This window comes from Daucus carota, chromosome 8 (assembly GCF_001625215.2).
Source record: "Daucus carota subsp. sativus chromosome 8, DH1 v3.0, whole genome shotgun sequence".
NCBI lineage: Eukaryota > Viridiplantae > Streptophyta > Magnoliopsida > Apiales > Apiaceae > Daucus > Daucus carota.
Window position 1 is genome coordinate 29,241,134 of NC_030388.2, and position 25,512 is coordinate 29,266,645.

Sequence of the window (25,512 nt, forward strand, 5' to 3'; positions counted from 1 at the left end):
CTCATGTGAACATCGATGTCAACTTGAAGGGCTTATGTGTGTTTTAGCCTTATTGTTATTACTTGCACAACATACTTCCACAACATAGCCCTGTCTTGTCAACAAGCCGGAGACATCTTTCACCAGACTCCAATTTGACTTTCTCTCTCTAAAAATCCTCTCTCACACACACAATTCTCCAAATCCACACACACAAAACCCCAATCCATGACTTGTTGACCTAAATCTCACCGTCGCCAATGGATTCTCTGTTCCCGGAGCCATCGGAGCCTCTATTACTCGAAGATTTCGGCCAAAAAGTTGACCTGACCCGGAGGATCCGAGAAGTCCTGTTGAATTACCCGGAAGGCACTACTGTGTTGAAAGAGCTCATTCAGAACGCCGATGACGCCGGAGCTACCAAGGTTTGTCTCTGCTTGGATCGCCGTGTCCACGGTGTCGAATCATTGCTCTCGAAGAAGCTTTCCGAGTGGCAAGGACCGGCGCTGCTGGCCTATAACAATGCCGTGTTTACTGAAGATGATTTCGTTAGTATTTCGAGGATTGGAGGGAGTGGGAAGCTCGGTCAGGCGTGGAAAACTGGACGTTTCGGGTGATTTTTCGCGTTTTTTTGAGTTTATTTTGCGGAATTGTGGTTGTTGTTTGTGCGAATGATGATTGTTGAACCGATACTCGATTATTTACTAGTTAATGCTGATTATACTTATTATGTCACTTAACTATTAACTTATTTTCCGTTTTTTCTTTTTTGAGTTTATTTTGCAGGATTGTGGTTGATTGTTTGTTTGTGTGGTATAATGAAATGACGATAAATTGTTGAATTGATACTTGAGTTGTTAATAGTTAATGCTGATTATATATATTATGTCAGACTAAATTATTAAGTTTTCGAGGAGGTGAAGGCCTGTGTTTCGGATTATAGTAGATATGTACATTGTAATTATTTTGTGGTACTGATAAGGTTTAGAGGTTTTAATGTCCTTGTCACTGCACGATTTATTTCACTTTGGGAATTTGTTTCTGATTATTAGTTTTGAGACTTTTAATTTATAGAGGTTTTACTTGTCACCGTATGGTTTGGTTTCGTTCAGTTTGAGAGTTTATTTCAATTTATTAGTTTATTTACTACATTATTGACGTAACAGGAAGCCTATTACACATATTCGCACTCAGTTAATAATTTGGATAACTCGATTGGTTAATAACCTCAGCTGAATAATACATTTTTTTGGTTAGGATTATAGTAGATACATGTATTTTTTAATTTCAGTCCAAGACTAAGAAGTTGTAGAGGTTCTACTGTACTTGTTACTATACGATTAATTGATTACTTGTGATGTGGTAGATTGATTGCATGATGTGTTTTTAACTGCAGGGTTGGGTTTAATTCTGTGTATCATCTTACTGATTTGCCTTCTTTTGTAAGTGGTAAATATATGGTAATGTTTGATCCTCAAGGGGATTATCTTCCGAACGTATCCACAGCTAATCCAGGGAAGAGGATTGAATTTGTTAGTACCTCAGCGATTTCGTTGTATAAAGATCAGTTCTCTCCTTATTGTGCTTTTGGTTGTGATATGAAGAATTCTTTTCCGGGGACATTGTTTCGCTTTCCCTTGAGGAATGAGGAGCAGGCGGCTAATAGTAAGTTATCAAAGCAGGCTTATATGGAAGATGATATTAGCTCCTTGTTTGAGCAGCTTTACGAAGAAGGAGTTTTTACATTATTGTTCCTCAAAAATGTTCTTGATGTTGAAATACATGTATGGGATGATGGGGTGGCAACACCTAGAAAGATTTATTCTTGTTCAGTTAAATCTGCAAATGCTGATACAGTTAGGCATCGACAGGCACTTCTAAGACTGTCAAAGTCTGCAAACCCATCTGTTGGTGAGATAGATGCCTTTTCAGTGGACTTCTTGAGAGAGGCTATACATGGAAACCAGTCTCTTAAAAGGGTTGATACTTTCTATATTGTGCAAAAGATGGCAGCAGCATCTAGTAGGATAGGTTCTTTTGCTGCAACTGCATTAAAAGATTATGATATTCACCTGCTACCCTGGGCATCAGTAGCAGCGTGCATATCAAATAAATTATCAGATGTAATATTCTAATCTTTTACTATTCTACTCTCTCTTTTCTCTCCCGCGTACATCCGAAATGAAAAAAGAACCAGATAGCCTGATTTTATTGGTTCACATACTTGTTATTGTGGTGATTACAAGTTTTAAGTTCCAGTTTGAATACCTTCGGCGTATGCATTCTTCTGCCTTTCCTATTTCTTCACCGTCTTTTACTTTTCTTAAGATTTTTTTAATTGAAATCTACTTCAATTTTGTTTCCTCAAATAACAATGTATTAGTAGTTAATTAACCATTTAAAAAAGGATATGACATCTTCAACATTTACTGCTATGCTGAGGTATACTATCACCTCCACAGCTGGGGGAAAATTCTGACTCGTATGTGTTATCTAACAGGAGGATGCTGTTAATACAGGCCGTGCATTTTGTTTTCTTCCTTTGCCTGTAAAAACTGGATTAACTGTGCAAGTCAATGGATACTTTGAGGTCTCATCAAATCGTCGTGGGATTTGGTATGGAGCTGATATGGACAGGTCTGGAAGAATTCGATCTCTCTGGAACAGGCTACTGTTGGAAGATGTTGTTGCTCCTACATTTGCGCAAGTGCTACTCGGTGTGCAAGCAGTGCTTGGTCCTACAAACCTGTATTACTCTTTGTGGCCTATTGGGGCATTCGAGGAACCATGGAACATCTTAGTGGAACATATATACAGGGCCATTAGTAATGTTCCAGTCATGTACTCGGAGCTTGACGGTGGGAGATGGGTCTGTCCTATAGATGCTTTTATTCATGATGAGAAGTTTTCTAAAAGTAAAGAACTTGGGGAGGCTCTTTTACAGCTGGGACTTCCTATTGTCCATCTTCCCAGTGATTTATACAATATGCTCTTAAAATGCAAATTAAATTCTGAGCTGAAAGTGGTAACTCCTGAATCTGTAAGGCAACTTGTAAGGGAACACCACACTGTCAATACTCTAAGCAGATCATACAAGCTTATATTGTTGGAATATTGTCTTGAGGACCTGATCGACATTGATGTTGGCCAAAATGCAACCAACCTTCCTTTGCTTCCTTTAGCTAGCGGTAACTTTGGATCATTTTCAGAAGTTTTAAAAGGAATTCCTTATTTTGTCTGTTGTGATGATTTGGAATACACACTCCTTCAAAAAATGAAAGATGTAGTAATTGATCGCCAGATTCCGCACAACCTATACAGCAGACTAGCAGCTATTGCCGAGGCCTCAACCACAAATCTTCTTGTTTTTAATATAAATTACCTACTTCAATTATTTCCTAAATTTGTGCCGTCTGATTGGAAGTTCAGGACTAAAGTCTTGTGGAATCCGAAAACTGAGTCTGACCATCCAACTTCTACATGGTTTAACCTATTTTGGCAGTATTTACGACGACAGTCAGAAAAATTGTCAATGTTCGGTGATTGGCCTATTCTGCCATCCCTTTCAGGACATTTGTATAGACTATGTACTCAATCGAAATTGTTAAATATAGAGAAGTTATCTGAAAATATGCAGCGCATTCTTGTTAAAGTGGGATGCAAGATTCTAGATAACAGTTACGGTGTTGAACATCCAGATTTAGTACACTACATTTGTGATGCTGATGGTGCCGGGGTATTGAAATCGATTTCTGATGTTGTCTCTTTAAATAATGGGGATGTTAGAGCTGTTCTTCATCATTTGGGAGCGAGAGAGAGGATTGAGCTTCGTCACTTTCTTTTGGATTCCACATGGTACATTGGGAACCATATGGCTGATTCTGATATAATACTATGCAAAAAGCTACCTATATATAAAGTATATGGTGGAGAACCTGGTGACATTGTCAATTATTCAGATCTAGACAGCCCTAGAAAATACTTGCCTCCATTGGATTGTTCTGAATGCCTGCTAAGTAGCGAGTTCATTAGTAATTTGTTAGATATGGAAGAAGAGGTATTGATTAGATACTATGGAGTTGAGCGAATGAAAAAGGCATTTTTCTATAAGCATTATGTTTTCAACAGAATCAAAGAGTTGCAACCGGAAGTTCGAAACAGCACCATGCTTTCACTTCTGACAGAACTACCACAGTTGTGTGCTGAGGATTCACTGTTTCGCGAAAGTTTAAGTAATCTGGAATTTGTCCAAACTTCTAATGGTTCCTTAAAATGTCCCGCAGTGCTTTATGATCCTCGAAATGAAGAACTCTATGATTTACTAGAAGATTCAGGTAGTTTCCCTTGTGGTGTTTTTGAAGACTCAAGCATTTTAGACATACTACAGGGTTTGGGTCTTAGGACAATTGTGTCGCCTGACACTATTATACAAAGTGCTAGGCAGGTAGAGCGAATTATGCATGATGATCAACTTAGAGCTCAGGCAAGAGGCAAAGCACTTCTTTCATACCTGGAAGTAAATGCATCAAAGTGGCTGCCTGATCAGCCAAAGGCTGATCAAGGGGTGGTAAATAGGATGTTCTCACGAGCTGCCAATTCATTGAGATCTCGTCATTTAAAATCTGATCTGGAGAAGTTCTGGGATGATCTATGTATGATTTGCTGGTGTCCTGTTCTTCTTTCTTCTCCATACGAAGCTCTGCCATGGCCTGTTGTATCTTCTATGGTTGCTCCCCCGAAACTTGTGAGATTATATAAAGACTTATGGCTTGTTTCTGGTACCATGAGGATACTGGATGGAGAATGCTCTTCCACAACCTTGTCTTATCAACTTGGATGGTCTTCTCCACCTGGAGGAAGTGCAATTGCTGCCCAATTGCTCGAGCTTGGGAAAAATAATGAAATTGTGACTGATTCAGTGCTTCGTTGTGAGTTGGCTTTAGCGATGCCCAGGATATACTCAATACTTATGTCCATGATTGGTACAGACGAGATGGACATTGTAAAGGCTGTTTTAGAAGGGTGCCGATGGGTTTGGGTAGGAGATGGCTTTGCCACCTTGGATGAAGTTGTACTCAGTGGTCCTATTCATCTGGCTCCTTATATACGCGTAATTCCTGTTGATTTAGAGGCTTTCAGGGATCTTTTCTTGGAGCTTGGCATCAGGGAATTTTTAAAGCCTAATGATTATGGAAACATATTGTGCAGAATGGCTACAAGGAAAGGTTCTGTTCCGCTGAATCCACAGGAAATTAGAGCTGCTTTATTAGTTGCTCAGCATCTAGCTGAAGTGCAATATTTTGAAGAGCAGATCAAGATCTTTTTGCCAGATCTGTCTTGCAGATTAGTTGATGCCACTGATTTGGTTTATAATGATGCTCCATGGTTGCTTGGCTCCGAAGATAACTTATTTGGTAATTCATCTACTGTGGCCTTAAATGCAAAGCGTACAGTTCAAAAATTTGTGCATGGGAACATTTCTAATGATGTTGCAGAAAAGCTTGGTGTACGTTCACTTCGAAGGATGTTACTTGCTGAGAGTGCTGATTCGATGAATGTGAGCCTATCTGGATCTGCTGAAGCATTTGGACAGCATGAAGCCTTAACAACAAGACTTAAACATATACTTGAAATGTATGCTGATGGACCCGGAGTTCTCTTTGAGTTGGTCCAAAATGCCGAGGATGCCAGAGCTTCTGAAGTTACTTTCTTATTAGATAAAACTCAGTATGGTACTTCATCTGTTCTCTCTCCTGAAATGGCAGATTGGCAGGGCCCTGCTTTATATTGCTTCAATGACTCAGTTTTTAGTCCTCAGGATCTGTACGCAATCTCGCGAATTGGTCAAGAAAGTAAACTGGAGAAGCCATTAGCAATCGGAAGATTTGGACTGGGGTTTAATTGTGTTTATCACTTTACCGACATCCCTATGTTTGTATCAGGGGAGAACATTGTCATGTTTGACCCCCATGCTTGTAATCTACCTGGGATTTCTCCTTCTCATCCTGGATTGAGGATTAAATATGTGGGTAGAAGGATTTTGGAACAGTTCCCTGATCAGTTTTCACCATTTCTTCACTTTGGCTGTGACTTGAATGGTGCATTTCCTGGAACCCTGTTCCGTTTCCCCCTTAGGAGTGCTAATGTTTCTTCGAGAAGCCAAATAAAGAAAGAGGGATATACTCCGGAAGATGTCATGTCACTCTTCTCATCTTTTTCTGATGTTGTCTCTGAAACCCTACTTTATCTTCGAAATGTGCAGACCATCTCCATTTTCGTCAAAGAAGGAGCTGATGTGGATATGCAACTAATACATCGTGTCCACAAACGATATATCAGTGAGCCAAATGCTGAGACAAGTACATTTCATAATGTATTTAATACCATGCATGGAAGTCAAGTAGGTGAATTGGATAAGAATCAGTTTCTAAAGAAATTAAGCAAGTCTACTGATAAAGAATTGCCTTGGAAATGTCAAAAAGTTCTAGTGACCGAGCAACGCTCATCTGGTGACAAGTCGCACCTGTGGTTGACTAGTGAATGTTTAGGAAATGGCCGTATTAAGAACAAACCTATAAACTTTGATGATAAAGCACATAAATTTGTTCCGTGGGCCTGTGTTGCTTCACTTTTACACTCTGTAGCATTGGACAGAGATTCAAGTAGTGTCTCAGATCCCGAGTCTGCTGTACCTCGTGACATTCTTCAGCTCCCTGTTTCTTCCATTCAAGGTAGAGATAATTTTGAGGGTCGTGCTTTTTGTTTTTTACCACTTCCAATAAGCACTGGTCTTCCAGTTCATGTCAATGCATATTTTGAATTGTCATCAAACCGCCGAGATATATGGTTTGGCAATGACATGGCTGGTGGGGGGAAAAAACGCTCGGACTGGAATATCCACCTTCTCGAAGATGTTGCTGCCCCTGCTTACGGTCACTTGCTTGAGAAAGTTTCGCTCGAAATAGGTCCTTGTGATTTGTTCTTTTCCTTTTGGCCAACAGCACAAAGACAAAAACCTTGGGATTCAATGGTGCAAAATCTATACAAGTTCATTTCAGAATTTGGTCTTCGTGTATTGTATACAAAAGCTAGAGGAGGGCAGTGGATCTCAACTAAACAGGGCATCTTTCCGGACTTCACTTTTGGTAAGGCTAATGAACTGATAGAAGCCTTGTCGGGTGCTGGCTTACCTGTTATAACAGCTCCAAAATCAATAGTGGATAAATTCCTAGAAATCTGCCCATCGTTGCATTACCTCACACCTGAGTTACTGCGTACCTTGTTAATTCGACGGAAACGTGGATTTAAGGACAAGAATGCAATGGTATTAACCCTTGAGTATTGTTTACTTGACCTAAAATTTCCTATCTGGCCTGATAATCTCTGCGGTTTGCCTTTAGTACCTCTTGCCAATGGATTATTTACAACTTTCGAGAAAAGAGGGGCATCTGAGAGAATTTATGTTTCACGTGGTGAAGAATATGGGCTTCTTAAGGATTCGGTGCCTCAGCAACTTGTTGACAATGGAGTCCCTGATTCAGTTTACAGAAAGTTATGTGAGATTGCTCAGAGTGAAGAATTAAATGTTTCGTATCTGTCTAGTGAGTTGCTTGAAAAACTCTTCTTAAGAATTCTTCCGGCAGAATGGTTGCATGCGAAGCAGGTAATTTGGCTTCCTGGTCATCATGGCCAGCCTACTCTAGATTGGATGAGACTTCTGTGGGAATATCTGAAGTCAAGTTGTGCTGATCTGGCAATGTTTTCCAACTGGCCTATCTTACCAGTTGGAAGCAATTGCCTTCTGCAGCTCGTTGAAAGTTCTTATGTTATTGTGGACGATGGGTGGAGTGAGAACATGTCCTCTTTGTTCCAAAAAGTAGGATGCCTATTACTGAGCCGTAACCTCCAAGTAGAGCATCCACAACTGAACATTTATGTGCAGCCTCCAACTGCAAGTGGTCTTTTAAAAGCCTTTATGGCAGTTGCTGGTATCCCAGAGAACATCACAGGGCTTTTCAGTAATGTGTCTGAGGGGGAGTTGCATGAACTTAGGAGTTTTATTCTTCAGTCCAAGTGGTTTACTGAAGATTCACTAGATAATACACATATTGAGATAATTAAACAAATCCCAATGTTTGGTTCATTCAAGAGCCGAAAGCTAGTATCTCTGAGTGAACCGACTAAGTGGCTGAAACCAGATGGTGTTCGCGAAGATCTCTTAAATGATGACTTTGTAAGAATTGAATCAGAGAAGGAGAAATTTATTTTAAGAAAATACTTACAGATCAAGGAACCCTCAAGGGTGGAATTCTACAAAAGTTATGTATTAAATCGCATGCCTGAATTCATTTTGCAAGAGGGGATTCTCTCAACGATTTTGCATGATATCAGGCTTTTGATTGAAGATGACAACTCCATTAAAGTAGCCCTATCTTCCACACCTTTTGTGTTGGCACGCAATGGAATGTGGCAAGAGCCATCAAGGTGTGCCTCTACCTTTGTTGATACCATGCATCATTTGATATTTGCTGCCAAAAAGAAACCAAGTGACAGTTTTACTTCTTTACATGAATTGCCAAAATAAATGCATATGCGCATAAAAAAAAATTAATATTATGACATATACTTAATGGTCACGACTTTTTCACACAACCCAACCTTTGTATGATGGAAATATCATTTATTATTTGAGAGGCTCTATAGATTCTAGGTCTTCCCCGTGCACAGCCCACATGGTTAAATTAAATAAAGGAATTTCGTTTGGAAGGTCCCCAGTGGGGTTGTGTTGATAGTCTATAATCTTAGTATAGGAGGACATGAGCCTGATTCATGAACACCTTTTCTTGGAACCTTTAGATATTTTTTTTCTTCCAGAAGTAACAGGTACGAGATGTTCTCAATATGCTTTTCACACTGCAAAGCAATCTGCTGGTTAAAAGATATAGTAAATAGACAAACCCCTTTTTTTTTTTGGAGGGAGCAAATAATAAAACTTAATGTCCTTAATTGTTATGTTTAACCAACTCAGAACACTATAAAATGCCTAAATAGATAATTATCTTCCCTTATATAAATTGTTTTATCATTTATGTGTGTGTGTGTGTGTGTATAATTGTAATATATACAGAGAAATGGTTCTTTTCTTTATGGTTTGTTTGGATGCCTAAACCTAATGGTTTGGTTTTTTTGTTCCAATTTTGTTTCATTTTTACTCAGTTTTAATTAGGTTTGGGTTAAATTTGGTGGTTCTGCTCAGCCCTAGTTGGGGAAGGGCTTGAATTAGGGAGAGAAATCTGTTATGAAACTTTAACAGCAACTTTGGTTTGATCTTCTTCAATTGTCATTTTGTTATCATATGGCAAGGGCTCTTGTGCTCTGGATCAGGATATAATTAACTTAGCTGTTAAGTATCTAATATTATTATTTGGATATACGTATATATGTACTTAAATGTTGTATTTTCTAGTTGTGAATAAGTTAGAAATTTAGGGACAAGGTTTAATTTATTAAATATCACGAACTTAAATATGGTCATAGTTATCTATTTGAAACCTTGATAATTATGAGATTGGTTTCTTTTTATCCAAGATAAAGTTTTGCTTCTAAACAAGGAGATATAATCATTTAATATTAGTCAAAACTGTGTATTTTAAATTGATGAATATATGTTAAGTTTCACTCCTATTTTAAGCATTGAATTATTGTAACTTAAACCAAGCTGTTCTCTCAATATCTTATGATGTCTCTGCTTTATGTCAAATTCTTTCATGAAATCAAGTTTAATTACATGTGAAACATGTGTGCAACTGCGGTAGATCTATATTCAACTGTGTGTTGTTAAAAGAGAGAGTTATTTATCTTTTTAAAGAGAGATATGCACTGGCAGTTACATCAATATATGAGGCGCAGCATGTGCGAAACCACCTAGTTCTAGAGTCTTGCTTAATCAAACTTAATATTCTGCATGCAGATATTGTAAAAGGTTATAATGGCTGGAATTTCTAAGAGAATTTTCTTTAAAGTTGATGCAAACCAAGTCTAAATTCCTCTTTATTTTTGGGCTAAATAATTGTTTGATAAATAGATTTTTGTTTAAGACCCTAAATTCACAATGACTGTAAGGTACTTGTACCAGTGTTTGTTTCACTCAAGAAAATTCTGCTCGTTTAAATAGCAAGTTTTATGTGTTTTCTCCTAACTATACTGGAGTGAATGACATTTCTTGCAGCAAGTTGAAAAATTTTATTTTGTTGTCGCAGGCTGTATGATCCTCGTATGCCGGAGCTACAACATGTGCTTCACAGAGAAGCTTACTTTCCTTCTGATACGTTTTCCAGCCCTGAAATTCTGGAGACTCTCATCATTCTTGGACTTCGACAGACGTTGCGCTTAAGTGGTCTGCTGGACTGTGCTAGATCAGTCTCTATGCTTCATGATTCAAAGGCCTCTGACGCTGTTACATTTGGAAGGAGATTGCTTGGCTGTTTAGATAAATTGATAGTGAAGCTCTGTCCTGTGGACAGAGAAGGCACCTCTTATGAATCAATAGAAACTACAGAGTTCAAGGACAATTTTATTTCTTATACAGAAGCTAAAGATGCCTTCTTAGATAATTTTGAGAACTCCTCTGAGGATGATTTTAATTTAGGTTCATTTATTGGCAATGTGATTGATGACAAGCCAGGAGACGAATTTTGGTCAGAGTTGAAGTCAATCAATTGGTGTCCAGTTTATGCTGATCCTCCTTTGAGAGGACTTCCGTGGTTAGCATCAGGTCAAGAAATTTCAGCTCCACTCAATGTGAGACCCAAATCACAGATGTGGATAGTTTCATCTAAAATGCACATACTGGATGGTGAATGTTATTCAGCCCACCTACAAAGTAAACTTGGCTGGATGGATCGGTTGAGTGTTGATATTCTAACTACACAACTGATTGAGTTGTCTAGGTCCTATACCCAGCTGAAGTTGCATTCTGAGGTCGAACCTGAATTTGATGCCTCCTTGCAGAAGAATACCTTGTCACTTTATGCAAAGTTACAGGAGTATGTTAATACTGATGATTATATGGTTCTTAATTCTGTCTTGGATGGTGTTGACTGGATCTGGATTGGTGATGATTTCATCTCACCAAAAGCTCTTGCATTTGATTCACCTGTGAAATATAGTCCCTACTTGTATGTTGTACCCTCTGAGTTGTATGAATTCCGAACTTTGCTCTCTGCATTAGGTGTCAGACCCAGTTTTGATGTTTTTGACTACTTCCATGTTCTACAACGCTTGCAACAGGATGTTAAAGGGTTACCACTATCGGCAGATCAGTTGAACTTTGTCCATTGTGTCTTAGAAGCCATTGCAGACAGTTATACTGATAGACTAATATCTGATTCTTCTAATAATGCATTATTGGTTCCTGATTCTTCGGGGGTCCTTTTTTCTGCTAGAGATCTGGTATTCAATGATGCACCCTGGATGGAGAACACACTAAGCGCAAAAAGATTTGTGCACCCAAGTATCAGTCATGAGCTTGCAAGCACATTGGGGATTCAATCTGTTCGCAGCATCTCTTTAGTGAGTGAAGAGATGACAAAGGACATGCCATGCATGGACTTCTCCAAAATACATGAACTTCTAGGGTTATATAGAAGCAGTGACTTCTTGTTGTTTGACCTTCTTGAGCTGGCAGATTGTTGCAAAGCAAAGAAGCTTCATATTTTCATTGACAAAAGAGAACATCCTTGTCAGTCTCTCCTTCAACATAATCTAGGTACTTTTTCCTTGTTCTATATGATTATAATCACAATAATTAAACCGGTGAAGCAAATTTACCCATGGCATAACCTGAAAGGCTGAAGGTAGAGTATATATAATTAATAAAACTATATTTACTAGCTCATAACACTTTTTCACAGTTTACTTGATGATTCATGCCATACTAATATAAATTTATTAAAGCATATGCATTTATTAAAGCATATATGCATCCATTAAGCTCTATGTTACTTGGATACATATATTAGGTGATATGTTAATATTATTTTTCAAGTTTCTAGGTTTAATATGCAGTTTTCTTAGTTTTGGTAAACAATTATTAGTTTTTTTTGTAGTTGCCTAAGCTAGAACCCAAAAGCTTTCTTATCGTAAGTTTTGGATCATTTGTTAGAAATTAGAATAGATTCACCATACTCAGCTATTAGAAATAGATGTAACAATATATTATAAATTATATGTATTTTTGATGGTTAGGATGCAGGACAACTTTATATAGAACTTGGGTGGACAACTGCAAAACACCCAACCCACCCAAAGGAGTTTCTGAACCTACTACCCAAAGGGATTGCACAGAAAGGAGAAAAAACCATGGATTGCAACCAGTGCTAAAAGATCTAATTCAATATTTCAAATTATCTCAACAATCAAGTCTAATATAATATATGGGGATTACAATGCTTATATGGGGAATACAAACCCTAATCAAATAACCTAATGTACTGAGGCCTGATTGGGCTTATTATATATCCTTTTACATATTTAATAACCTACCATGTCCACATTTAATGCATATAAGCGAATGTATTTAATTCTCTATAAACTAAATACATAAAACCTAATTAATAATAAATATATAAAAAATTTCCACTTCCGTTCCTTATCAGTCTAATATGTTTAGTAATTAATTACTTAAGATCTTTTTTTAAGGTTAAGTGAAACAATTACTTGAATTTTTACTGGCTACTTTTTTTTTACTAATATCATTTAAACACTAGTTAGTAGAATAGTGATGAATTTATTTTCTATTTAGTTAATTTATCTAAAAGTATCATTTGTTAAGTGTTTGGCTACAAATTTCTTCTGTCAGGACGAAAAGTATAAACGAAAGTGAGCATAAATAGTGATATATGTGTGTGTGTGTGTGTGTGTGTGTGCTTTTAGGTTAATTATATAATTTACAAAAATTAAATAAATCTTGGGCACATCTTTATATTAGTTAATGTTATCTTCATGTATGAGTTTTTAGGGGATGTCATTATGAGTGAGAACATGGTTCTAGGCTTCTAGCAATTAGCAAGTCATGTGCTAGCTTTTATTTGTCTAAAATTTGTGATTATATAATTGTTTTACAATTTTGGCAATTATATGAAGCTTCTATATAGAAAATCTCGTATTGAAATAAATTGAACTTTGCCCTCTTTTTCCCAGTGAGGTCTTGTTATCCTAGTTTACTCCTTCAATTGCTATTCAACAGGTGAATTTCAAGGTCCGGCCTTAGTAGCTGTTCTAGAAGGTGCCAGCCTAAGTAGGGAAGAAATTGCTAGCCTCCAATTTCGTCCTCCATGGAATCTGCGGGGGGATACTCTAAACTACGGCTTGGGATTACTGAGTTGTTACTCGATATCTCATGTGCCATCAGTTGTTTCTAATGGTTATTTCTATATGTTTGATCCTCGTGGCTTAGCTCTCACAGTGCCATTAGGTCGTGGTCCTGCTGCGAAGATGTTCTCTTTGATGGGTATTTTCTTTGTGCTTGTACACTGTTTTCAAGTTGATTATCGTTTGGTTAGCCTTGTACCTGCTGAAACCTGCTGTTAGGAGATAATTACTTAATTTCTGATTGGTCCACTTGGCAGTAAAGAAGAAATGAAATGCCATAAATGTTGGATATATATGATCAATGTAGATCGTAAGTCAAGCAAATACCTAGAAGACAAATAAAAATACAACTAAATTCTATATCTATTCCATTTGTTCTCCCAGATCCATAAGTAGCCAACCCCAAAGAGGTTGGAATCAAGGCTTTGGTGAGTTGAGTTTCTTATTATGTAGGACTAAAGTATTTTAATATTTTGACTGGATCAAGTTTGAATTACTGCAAAGCTGTCACTGTTGACTGCAAAAATAAACAAACATGATGGCAAATTTGTATGAATGTGCAGTTTGCAATAGATGATTATCAATTTCATACAAGACAAAATGTCATCTTATTAATCCTTTGCCCAGCTTCTGATAATTATGCATCCTTGGTTTGCCAAGCAGATTTTATGCTATGAAATGAAAATTAATCAGGCACATCGGAACCTTAAAGTTTGCCGACTTTAACAAATAGGTTCAATGTGGTGATCCTTGCACATCAAGATCCTTCAAGCTTAGTTTTGCTAACGAACCCGATAGTTATTAGGAATATTGAACAAAAGTAAAAGAATGTTCTTTATAGCTTGTGATCTGCTTCTGCTCATGATTGTAATATTTTTTTTTCCATTGTTTTTGTTTACTTATGACTTATGTCTGTCTAAAAGGTGTATCACCTTGTTCTTTTTCCATATTAATATCTTTGTTGATGACTTGGCACTTTTTTTTTTGTTATTGTCTTTGAGAGATTTAATTCTTATTTTGTGTACTTGTAGATTGAGTTTATTTAGTTGAGGACTGACGGCTGAATTTGTTTTTTTGATTACAGGCACTAATTTGGTTGAAAGATTCAGGGATCAGTTTGATCCTATGCTAATTGGTTCAAACATGCCATGGGCGTCATCGGAATCCACCATTATACGCATGCCACTGTCATCTGAATGGATGAAAGATGGACATGAATCAGGATTAAAGGGACTAGCTATGATGTATGATAAGTTCATGGAGCATGCATCTAGAACGCTTTTGTTTCTAAAATCAGTTACTCAGGTAGTTCTTATCTTAGTGTGAAAGATTTTATTGATTAATTTGCTTGCAAAGATAGGGCTACTTAAGAAGTCGGGTATTCTCCCTTGTCCTAATCTGCCACTAGAACATGCAAGTATGGTCATGTCTTAATGAATATTCGGCCCACTTATCGGTAATTTTCCATGATTAATGTCTATCTAGGTGTCGTTATCAACGTGGGAGCAAGGAAACCCTGGTCCCCAACAAGATTACTCCATTCATGTTGATTTGTCTTACGCTGGTGCAAGGAATCCTTTCTCAGAGAAGAAGTGGAAGAAGTTCCAGTTATCAAGTATATTTGGTACCTCAAATGCTGCCATCAAATGGCATATAATAGATGTAAACTTGTATAGAGGCGAAACAAGAATCGCAGACCGATGGCTGATTGTGCTTACCCTGGGTTCCGGTCAGACGAGAAATATGGCCCTTGATAGGTATGTCAGACTTTCCACCAAAATGTTACATAAAAATGAAAGGACTATAAGTATGCCAGATGTAATAATATATAGGATTGACGAATATAGTCACAATGCAAGTATCAAGATTCAAGAATTAAGCATTAGAGCCTTAAACCCGTACTATATAGTTCGAAATTTATTATTTGTAATTTAATTTTTAATATCATTTTATTATTCATTTACTATTGTTGGATGTCCAAAATTTTTTGCATGGGCAATTCTATGATAATGAATTAAATTTTGATTAAATCATATTAACTGTTTGATTATATTTTCTCTTACAAATTTAGCTTTTACAATAATTTTTTATATTGTAAATCGGTAGTATAAACAATAAACATTTTTTATTATCTAACTGTAAATATTTTTCTAATATTAATATTTGATAATGTGTTTTTTGATTAATTTTAAATCATGTTTCTCATATTTTATATTTCTTCATTTGTAAGGGAAACAATATTATTTATCTTGTATAGGCTTCATATTTGTTTTAAAGTAGATAATGTTGGAATTAAAGGAGTTAAATGTTACTTAGCAAAAAAAAAAAAAAAGGAGTTACATGGTTCATGTTTGTATCAGAGTAAAACACGTTAGAGTTAGAGTTAAAAGAGTTATGTGATAGTTTGTGTTTGTTAATTTGTTTTCAAATAGATACATATTGTTTATCAAAAGACATACATGATTCTTGTTTGTACGACAAGAATCATTTATGTCTTTTTAATTTTGTTATACTCTAATACATGATTCTTGTTTGTATTGGAGTATAACACATTAGAGTTAAAGTTAATAAGAGTTGCATGATGTTTGTGTTTGTTTTTGAGTAGTATACGTTATAACTAATAAAAAATATTTTTTATATTTATTTTATTAAAATTAGAGAAAGAGTAATTTAGGAATGGCCAAAAATGTGACCAAGCCAAATTTTAGTACTACAAATTATACCCATGTTGGCTTATTAAGTTATTATTATAGTATATAGTATAGATTAGAGGCTACATGGAAGAATAGGATTTTCGTAGAGAAGTAGTCAAAGGTTCTATTCATGCTCAAAGGTTAGTGACTATTGTTATATCGCTATTTACTCTACATGTTATTCACTTTTATGATTTTTTTTAATCAAGCAGCTACAAGCTATGGATGCCTTGCTCTGTATACCAGAGAAAAGTAGGAGGTTTCCTGTACATTCTTTCATTCCATAATTTAATATTCGAGACAGTAAATATACTAAAAGCTATGTATGGCTTGCTCACTATACCAGCGAAAAATATGAGGATTTCTGTACATTTTGATAATTTAACAATCCCAGATAGTAATTACAAGGAGACTCGAAAACTTTGAGTAATGATTACAAATTAATAGGTCACTAAAGATTACAAATTCATTCTTAGCTGGTCCTTAATAAGGGTACATATAGGACTTCTGCACTATGTTACTAATCACACAAATATAGAAATATAATCGAATGTTTGCCCATGTTAGTATGGTCACAAGCTATGGATTGCCCATGACTTCACAGGCAGTACTAACTTTTCATGAAAAGCTTTTACTATCTTAAGCGTTTTATAAATATGGAATATAACGAAATATTTACTCTTTAGAGCGATACAAAATTTCTGCTTGTATTCTTTTGGAGTCTAGTGACACAGGATAGTGAACTGAACTCTATTAAGTATTATTCGCCATTTGGAAAGAGGAGCAAAATTATTGACAGCGTCTCTCCAAGGATGATGTTGCAAGTTCCAATTTGAGTAGTATTGGTTTTGTCAAAAGTGTATCGTCATTTTCTTCTCTGTATTCATGTTTTTCTTAGTCCAGATTAGAATGTATTCTGATGTGCTCTGAACGGTATCATGTTACTTATTTGGTCACAATATTTTTTAGGCGTTATTTGGCATACAACCTGACACCAGTTGCTGGAGTTGCAGCACATATCTCACGCAATGGGCGTCCTTCTGAGGCCTCTGTATCAAGCTCCATCATGTCTCCTCTTCCCTTGACTGACGGTATAAGCATACCTGTCACTGTTCTTGGATGCTTTCTTGTTCGCCACAATCAAGGTCGTTACCTTTTCAAATACCAGGATTCTAAAGCACTGGCAGAGGCAGAGCCGGATGCTGGAAATCAAATGATTGAGGCCTGGAACAGGGAACTAATGTCCTGTGTCCGTGATTCCTACATCAAACTGGTGGTGGAAATGCACAAATTAAGAAAAGAACCATTAACATTGTCACTCGAAGCAAGTTTAAGTCGTCGTGTAAGTGCAGCATTGAATGCCTATGGGGACCAAATATATACATTTTGGCCTAGGTCTCATGGACATCCAATGTTACATCAATCTGATAGTAGCAATAATTTAATACCAGCAAAAGATTTGAGAGCAGACTGGGTATGCTTGGTTGAACAAGTAATTCGACCTTTTTATTCTCGCCTTGTGGATCTCCCTGTGTGGAAGCTGTACTCAGGAAATCTAGTCAAGGCTGAAGAGGGGATGTTTCTCTCGCAACCTGGGAATGGAGTTGGCGGTAGCTTGCTACCTGCTACAGTTTGTGCCTTTGTGAAGGAGCATTATCCAGTTTTTCAAGTGCCATGGGAATTGGTTACTGAAATACAGGCGGTTGGTGTCAAGGTTCAAGAAATTAAACCTAAGATGGTACGCGACCTTCTTAGGGTTTCTTCAACTTCTATTGTTCTCCAATCAGTTGACACTTACGTAGATGTCCTTGAGTATTGCTTGTCTGATATTCAGCTTCCAAAATTCCCAGAATCCAGGGAACCTGTGTTATTCACGGACAATATGGTTAATCGTGAAAGTGATGAAGAGGGTAGCAATTTTGCTTCTGTATCTGTTCCGCCTTTTCAGAGACTTAATGGACAGGCTACCCACACTCCATCCACTTCTGGGGGAGATGCAATTGAATTGGTTACAACCTTGGGCAAAGCTTTATTTGATTTTGGTCGTGGAGTTGTTGAAGATATCGGTAGAGCAGGAGGTCCCTTGTCTCAGAGGAGCAATATAGGAGGTAGTGTCAATGTTATCGGCCAGCAGTGGGAGCGGAGTTTTCTACCATTAGCTGCTGAGATGAAAGGGTTACCATGTCCGACAGCAACAAATCATCTTACAAAGTTGGGCTACACTGAAGTTTGGGTTGGAAGCGCGGAGCAACAAGAACTAATGACTTCGTTGGCAGCAAAATTTATCCATCCTAAATTATTGGAAAGACCAATCCTGGCTGAGATTTTTTCTAACAGTGTTCTTCAAACATTATTGAAACTTCAGAGTTTCTCCCTTCACTTGCTGGCTAATCATATGCGGTCGGTTTTTAATGAAAACTGGGTGAACCATGTAGCTGTTTCAAGCATGGCCCCATGGTTTTCTTGGGAGAACAAATCAACTCTGAGCAGCGAAGGGGGCCCCTCTCCTGAATGGATTAGGCTCTTTTGGAGATGTTTCAATGGCTCAATGGAGGATCTGTCACTCTTTTCTGATTGGCCTCTGATTCCGGCATTTCTTGGTAGGCCAGTCTTATGCCGTGTAAGAGAACGTAATCTGGTTTTTATTCCAGCCCCTATATCTGAAACAAATTCTGGAAATTCTGTCTCGAATATGGATACAGACGCAGTACAGAGTGATTTAGGCCTTGTTGCCTCTGAATCTGGATTAGTCGAGTCGTACATTATGGCTTATGAATTTTGTAAAAATAAATACCCTTGGTTATTTTCATTGCTAAACAAATGCAGCATACCTGTCGTTGATGCTTCTTTTATGGACTGTGTTGCTTCTTGCAAATGTATCCCGACCTCGGCACAATCACTGGGGCAACTAATAGCTTCCAAGCTTGTTGCTGCTAAGCAGGCTGGTTATTTACCTGAACTCACTTCTTTTTCAGATTCAGAATGTGATGAACTTTTTAGCCTATTGGTGTCTGATTTCTCTCCTAATAGTTCTGAATATCAGAGGGAAGAACTTGATGTCTTGCGTGATCTACCTATATATAAAACTGCTGCTGGAACATATACGAGGCTGGCCGGCCAGGATATCTGTATGATATCTTCAAATACTTTCTTAAAACCATCTAATGAGCGATGTCTTTCTTACACCATAGAATCTGTTGCAAGCTCGTTACTCCGAGCCTTAGGTGTCCCAGAGATGCAAGATCAACAAATATTGGTGAGGTTTGGACTGCCAGGGTTTGAAGAAAAACCTCAGGCAGAGCAGGAGGACATATTAATATATCTCTATACAAAATGGCATGATCTACAACATGATTCTTCTATAATTGAAGCTTTAAAGGAGACTGATTTTGTAAGGAGTGCTGATGAACTTTCTGCAAAGTTTTGTAAACCAAAAGATCTTTTCGATCCAGCAGACACTTTATTGGCATCTATATTCTCTGGTGATAGGAAGAAATTTCCTGGAGAAAGATTTGTTGCAGATGGGTGGATTAACATACTCAGAAAAACAGGCCTTCGAAATGCTTCAGAGGCTGATGTTGTACTTGAATGTGCGAAAAAGGTGGAATCTATTGGAAGCGAAACTGCAGAATCCATAGAATTTCTTGACGATTTTGAAACAGACGTAGTTAGCTCGAAGAAAGAGGTGTCGATTGAAACATGGTCCTTGGCAGAAACTCTAGTAAAAGCAATATTTGCAAATTTTGCAGTCCTGTACAGCAATAACTTCTGCAGTTGTCTTGGTAAGATTGCATGCATTCCTGCAGAAAAAGGGTTTCCCAATATAGGTGGCAAAAATGGTAGGAAGAGAGTACTTACTTCGTACAGTGAAGCTATTTTGTTAAAAGATTGGCCGCTTGCTTGGAGCTCTGCTCCCATTCTTTCTAAACAGAGTGTTGTTCCACCCGAGTACTCTTGGGGCGCCCTTCAACTCAGGAGTCCTCCATCATTTTCAACTGTTTTGAACCACCTTAAGGTATCAAATAAAGAGAAATATTATGCTGATTCACAAAATAATGTTTTACATGATCCATATTTCTTTACTAAAAATTCACAATATTTTAAGAATGTGCTAAATTGTTTGTTTATTTATCAGAATATTGGAAGAAACTCTGGTGAAGACACTTTGGCTCACTGGCCAACTGCATCAAGCTCGATGACTGTTGATAAGGCTTCATTTGAAGTCCTAAAGTATCTGGAGAAAATTTGGGACTCACTTTCTCCTTCAGGTCATTAATTATCTCTTGGTGCATTTTTACCAGCTTTTAATTAAAGTCATCTTTAGATATTTAAATTTGTAATGTTCGAGATTATATTCCTTCAGCTACTTAAATTTGAAGGAGTATCCCTCTCATGACATGTTAAGTCGCCAGCTTTACGCTCTTAGGAGTGTGTTCAATAATATAATGTCACATTCTTAAACTCCTCTGTTGCAAAGGCTAACTTCAAATTTGTACACATGGAATGCACCTAACTTTGGTGCACTAAAGAACAAAGCTGAGGATTTTTAACTTGTGGAAATTGGTGGCATATAAGGCTCAAAGCTGAGACCTCTGAAAATTTGACTATGCAATGTAAGCATAGTGAAGGCTTATTGAAAGGAAAAAGTGTATGGTGTAAATTTAGGAGAGTAGAAGTCAGAAAGTTAAAAATTTGTAATGTTGAATAATATAGGCATAGGGAATCTCTGTAGGCAGCTAGTCCTGTCAAAAGGGGGAACGGAATCACATATTAACACGAGAAGTAATTAGTCCCATTTTATATTTCATATTTTTTAAGTACTTCTCCAGTTAACTGCTAGTATAATTAGCTGGTCCTTTTGTTATACTTTTTACCAACTGAATTTAGTCTGTGACTGTTTAACTTTGTAGAATATATACTGTACAAAGAGGTTGAGGACTAGCTTGCTGAGTCCTGTACATTCTAGTTCTGAAGCTTTTTATATCTTTGTTTTACTTGTAGATATTATGGAGTTGCGGAATGTGGCGTTCATGCCAGCTGCAAATGGTACACGTTTGGTGGCAGCAAGCTCACTTTTTGCACGTCTAACAATAAACCTGTCACCATTTGCGTTTGAACTTCCTGCCAATTATTTACCCTTTCTCAAGTTTCTTAAAATCCTAGGTCTTCAGGACATCCTATCTGTTTCCTGTGCAAAAGATCTTCTTTTAAATCTTCAGAAATCTTGTGGATATCAGCGTCTAAACCCAAATGAACTCCGGGCTGTGATGGAGGTTTTGCATTTTGTCAGTGATAAAAGCACTGAGGCACACACATCCCAAATATCTAATTGGGGATCTGAAGCGATTGTCCCTGATGATGGTTGCAGACTCGTTCATGCCAGTTCATGCCTATACATTGATTCTTTTGGCTCTCGATATATTAAATATATTGACACTTCAAGATTGAAATTTGTCCACCAAGATATTCCAGAAAGAATATGTACATTTTTGGGAATTAAAAAGCTCTCTGATGTAGTGGTAGAGGTAATATGATAGGAGTCCGTCCAATTTGTTTGCTACACATATTTATGCTTTATACATGTAGTAGACCACTTACAAAAAATCTCTTAAAATTCGTAGGAACTGGATCATAGGGAAGATCTACAGACTTTGGAATCAGTTGGGTCCGTTACACTTACATCCATCAAGCAGAAGTTGATCAGTAAATCATTTCAGGCTGCAGTAGGTGTTGTTGTTAATAGTCTAGCCAGTGACCTTTCATCATTTGACAATCCAACTCCTGAAAACATACAGCTAGTGCTGGAGTCTGTTTCTGAACAATTACAGTTTGTTAGACGTCTCTATACTCGCTTTCTGTTTCTCCCTCAGTCTAGGGATATTACACGTGTAAATAATGGTTCCATTATTCCAGGGTGGGAACATGAATCCAAGCACCGGGCCCTTTATTTTGTTGACAAATTAAGGACCCGCATGTTGATTGCTCAACCACCAACATATATGTCAGTTCCTGATCTTGTTGCGGTTGTTGTGAGCCATGTTTTGGGCTCGCCATTTCCTTTACCTATTGCTTCATTATTTCTGAGTCCCAAGGACAGTGAAAATGCAATTGTCAGTATCCTAAAGCTTCCCTCAAATGAAAGGGTAATTGAGCATACAAGTGGAAGAAGTGGCTTGCTAGGCAGTGATATACTATCCCAAGATGCTGTTCAAGTGCAGTTTCATCCTATGAGACCCTTTTATACAGGAGAAATAGTGGCATGGCGGTCTCAAAATGGAGAAAAACTGAAGTATGGTAGGGTTCCGGAGGATGTACGACCATCAGCAGGCCAAGCTCTCTACAGATTGAATGTTGAGACCTCATTAGGAGTGACAGAGCCTCTTCTTTCTTCACATGTATTCTCATTTAAAAGTATGACTGCTGGCAGAGAGGCCTCTTCAGCAAATATGTTACAGAGCGATAACAATCTTGTCGAGAACAGGATGGAAATCAGGCAGCAAGAAAGTTCTGAAAGAGCTGAAACAAGGACATCTCAGGTTTTTTTTTTTTTTTTTTCCCATCTTGCTGACAAATATAAAGCGAATTGTCTTGAATGATGTGTCGGTCCTGGTTTTAGACCTCTGTCCAAACCAAAGAGAAGCGGTACAAAGCAATGTCAGAGTCCATTTAAACTGTTACGATTGTATAACTGAATTAGACTTCTATATTATCAGCTAACGTATATTATGTTTGAAAATGCTTGAGGATATGTACTTCTACTGATTCAGGAATTGACAATTAGTTATATGCTTAAATATAAAAGAATGTTTATAATGACCTGTGTTGTCACGGGTTTTAGCTAATTTCCATTATGGATCCAGTTCTTGTTTTGGATTTTGTTGTCCCAGAGTAATCTGGCTTTAAAATTATAATGAACTAGACTGATAATGTATTCATTATTGACAGGGAGAGGCTGTCAAAGATTTGCAGCATGGTCAAGTTTCGGCTGCAGAACTAGTGCAAGCAGTTCATGAAATGCTTTCTGCTGCTGGCATCAGTATGGACGTGGAGAAGCAAACTCTTCTGCAAACAACACTTACCCTGCAGGAACAACTCAAGGAGTCCCAGGCAGCACTTCTGCTCGAGCAGGTACTTCACTCCTACTTTCCTATATCTGCCAACGCTTTTATGACTTTAATCGGAGACATTTTTTAAAGTTCCTTGAGCATATCCCTGGCTTCTACACCTTAATAGATATCATACACTTAGGCCATGTTTGTTTCAAGATGTTATAATCCCCTGGTTATTACCTTATTATCTCAAATGCAAAGGATTATAATCCCATGAATTTATATTTCAATCATTATTTTAGTCCATTTCCATGGGATTATAATACCTGTGAGAGAAGGTATTATAATCCCATAGAAATGAGCCAAAAAGATGATTGCAATACCATTCTACTGGATTATAATCCTTCGAATTTAGGAAAAATAATGTAGTTGTCCGCTGTTTATAATCCCATGAAACAAACATGGCCCTTAGTCTTTATTCTCATAATGTAGTGAGATCTACCAACTACTGTATGAACCTTAGAGGGGTGTATTGGATTGGGATTTTAAAGCATTTTTTTGCATTCATGAAATCCGAGGGTATTCGGTTGGGATTATTTGAAATCCATTAAAATCTTGAGGTATTCAATTGGGATTTTAAATTATGCTACAAAATCTGGTGGTATTCAATTGGGATTTTAAATTATGTTTTAAAATCCGATGGTATTCAATTGGGATTGTTTAAAATCCATTAAAATTTGATGGTATTCAAATGCTAATGGATTTTTTTGATTTCATAAAATGATGGATTTTGTGGCATTCTTCAGTGTATTTTAAGTTTTTTGAAATCCCATCAAAATCAATGGGATTTTGAAGCATTGTGCTTAAATCCTATCAACTCTGCGACATTTTATGAAGAATTTGCACGAAATCAAAATCACATACAATCTATTAAAATCCATAGACTAAAAACAATCCATTAAAATCCCAATCGAATACACCCCCGTTAGTGTGTTGCGTATACTATTTGTGGCAATACTTTATGATGGATTTATGTTTTCTCGTTCCTTATATCTTTCATTCTATCAAATCCCGAACCATTGTATATGTGTGCAATTAAGTAATTTAAATACTTTGTATTAATCAAAGTGTTCTCCAGGTAGTACCACATGATAAACCAATTATTGCATGACATGATTAAAATCCAACTGCAGCTAAATGAAATTGCGGTTCATGCAAGACAGCAAGAGGCATTGTGAATTAGAACTTTTCTTTGTTCACCACTCTACAGATTGTACATTCATAATGTTTGTGTTTAATTGAAAGGTTAGGTTTCGTAATGACCAACATGTTAAAATAAAACTTAATAACTAATAAGTTGTATCACTATATTATACTTGCAGGAAAGATCTGATATGGCAGCTAAAGAAGCTGATTCTGCCAAAGCCGCATGGCAGTGTCGGGTTTGTTTGACTAATGAAGTTGATATTACCATAATTCCTTGTGGTCATGTTTTATGTAGACGCTGCTCATCTGCTGTTACTAAATGCCCTTTTTGCCGCCTCCCAGTGTCAAAAACTGTGAAGATATATCGGCCTTGATAAGTTTTAACTTTGAAAATTGTCTATATCTAATCTAAAAAAGAGACTCAAGTAGCCTTTTCAAGGTGTCAGATGATAATATTTTGCATTTGGAATCGTGGACAGCTAACTGGTTTTCCGCTAGGGCAAGCTACCATAGTATGTGAATGAGAGATACATGTATAGTTTGACAAGAACAGACTTAAAAGTTAGAAGCTTTTGTTTTGCCTAGTCCTTGTAAGGATTTTGTTTTGCTTAGCCCTTGTATTCCCCATGGGTGTGTACAGTGTTAGTTATGTATATAGACAGAAAGAAGTACATTGTACAGTAAAAACCTTTATCTTGGCCCATTTTCCGTTACTATATTGTTTCTGCTCTCACAAGTTAACTTTTCTGTTATCATTTTCTTTGAAATATAAAAATCAATATCAACAACCAACGAAGAGGTGTTTGGTGTCACTATCATATTTTGAAGTCAAATGTCCTAAAATATCATATTTCATGGAAATGACCCTTTTTATTATTGAAACGTGCAACTTTAACAAGAGTTTTTTTTTAAAAATACAATTGTGTCATGCCCTTTTTTTTTTTTATTTCTTTGAAAAGATATTGACAAAAATTGAGTTACTGTGGACATGTGATTTTTGAGTTCAAAATGCGTTTTCACTGGGACGCATTTTCGACGGTCACATGCGTTACTGAAATTATTTATTTCAAAATCCTTTCTGACAGGCTTTGAAGCTTTACCACCACCTTCTCCTGCAGGTCTAAAAACATAAATAATTTGATGTCCTGGATATGCAATGTAGACGAAGATAAAGAACCGAGGTCAATGGCAATGCACAAACGAGACATTCAATG

General features: G+C 37.1%; 1 protein-coding gene across 2 annotated transcripts; it reads left to right on the forward strand.

The window, feature by feature from the left end:
* Positions 1 to 59: 59 nt before the first annotated feature.
* Positions 60 to 25,014, forward strand: LOC108198650 (uncharacterized). 2 transcript variants are annotated; one of them, XM_064082907.1, is made up of 13 exons: positions 62 to 592; positions 1,376 to 2,102; positions 2,480 to 8,463; positions 10,239 to 11,746; positions 13,226 to 13,489; positions 14,435 to 14,655; positions 14,836 to 15,107; positions 17,013 to 20,058; positions 20,179 to 20,311; positions 21,045 to 21,568; positions 21,665 to 22,579; positions 22,989 to 23,171; positions 24,475 to 25,014. In XM_064082907.1, exons 1-13 carry the CDS (start codon positions 240 to 242, stop codon positions 24,670 to 24,672), a joined length of 14,328 nt encoding a protein of 4,775 aa, XP_063938977.1. In that variant the 5' UTR covers positions 62 to 239; the 3' UTR covers positions 24,673 to 25,014. The 2 variants fall into 2 exon arrangements, with proteins under 2 accessions (XP_063938978.1, XP_063938977.1); XM_064082908.1 differs by lacking the exons at positions 22,989 to 23,171; positions 24,475 to 25,014 and having other exon boundaries at positions 60 to 592; positions 21,665 to 21,870; positions 21,957 to 22,104.
* The last annotated feature ends 498 nt before the right edge of the window (positions 25,015 to 25,512 follow it).

Excerpts from the sequence above, each read along its gene's own strand:
- LOC108198650 (XM_064082907.1), top strand. The coding sequence starts at position 240 with ATGGATTCTCTGTTCCCGGAGCCATCGGAGCCTCTATTACTCGAAGAT. Across the intron at positions 22,580-22,988 it reads CTGAAACAAGGACATCTCAG|GGAGAGGCTGTCAAAGATTT; the intron begins GTTTTTTTTTTT and ends CATTATTGACAG. Across the intron at positions 23,172-24,474 it reads CAGCACTTCTGCTCGAGCAG|GAAAGATCTGATATGGCAGC; the intron begins GTACTTCACTCC and ends TTATACTTGCAG.